Raw genomic sequence first — 734 nt, 5'->3', positions numbered from 1 at the left:
CTGCTGAATCCTTATTCCATGTACACAACAGCCGGAAGCTACTTAGCATGCAACATACGCTAAAAGGCCGCAAGAAAGTAGGTCCACAAGCATTCATTTTCAGACTGGAAAACTACGTTCTGTCACTGACTTCACCAAAGAGTTGCTATTGAAAAGTGACTCCATGGGAAACTTTTCAAACACAGTTATTTAAAGACAAAGCCAACCCTGAGAAGTAGCAGAGGTGAAGAACACTCCAAGATGGCACTGAAGGCAGTGAACCTTATCAAATACTAGGATTTAGCCAAAAAATAAATCTTCCAAAACCTGAAGATGAGCATCAAAGCAACGGTACAATAATGATCAAATGCTTTTATCCATTTGTATTCAAGAACATCAGCAGTTTTTTTTCCACAATGGGCTCTTTAATTAAACACGTTTGCAAGTTACTAAAGTACTGGTGATTATGGCCAAAAAAAAGCTATTAAGATGCAGAGAACTTTCACAGAGTAAAAGGAATTACACCATTTTCTCAAACACATTGTGAGGCTTCCTTAACTTCAATCTCTATTTACGTACCTGATGTAACGTTAGCCCTTGAACCACCACCCCTTTCTGGGCATCTTCACGAACAGCCAGAGGTCCTGAGTTTACCAGCAGATCACGGATCTGCTCATTGTAGACCTTTGAAAGGGAATTTAAAATCTCTTAATAAAACTATCCTACCATACTTGACAGGTTTAAACTTAACTAAG

At 38.8% G+C, this 734-nt stretch overlaps 1 protein-coding gene across 1 annotated transcript in view; it reads right to left on the bottom strand.

Moving 5' to 3' along the window:
* The window catches only part of KIF18A (kinesin family member 18A), a 31892-nt gene that overhangs the window by 29569 nt on the left and 1589 nt on the right, over positions 1 to 734 (bottom strand). The window contains exon 3 of the mRNA XM_010135427.1: positions 559 to 663. Within this exon, the coding sequence (XP_010133729.1) occupies positions 559 to 663 (105 nt within the window). The remainder of the gene's footprint in view (positions 1 to 558; positions 664 to 734) is intronic.

Source organism: Buceros rhinoceros, unplaced genomic scaffold, assembly GCF_000710305.1.
Source record: "Buceros rhinoceros silvestris isolate BGI_N320 unplaced genomic scaffold, ASM71030v1 scaffold8484, whole genome shotgun sequence".
NCBI lineage: Eukaryota > Metazoa > Chordata > Aves > Bucerotiformes > Bucerotidae > Buceros > Buceros rhinoceros.
This window is presented reverse-complemented; position numbering and strand designations above follow the sequence as displayed.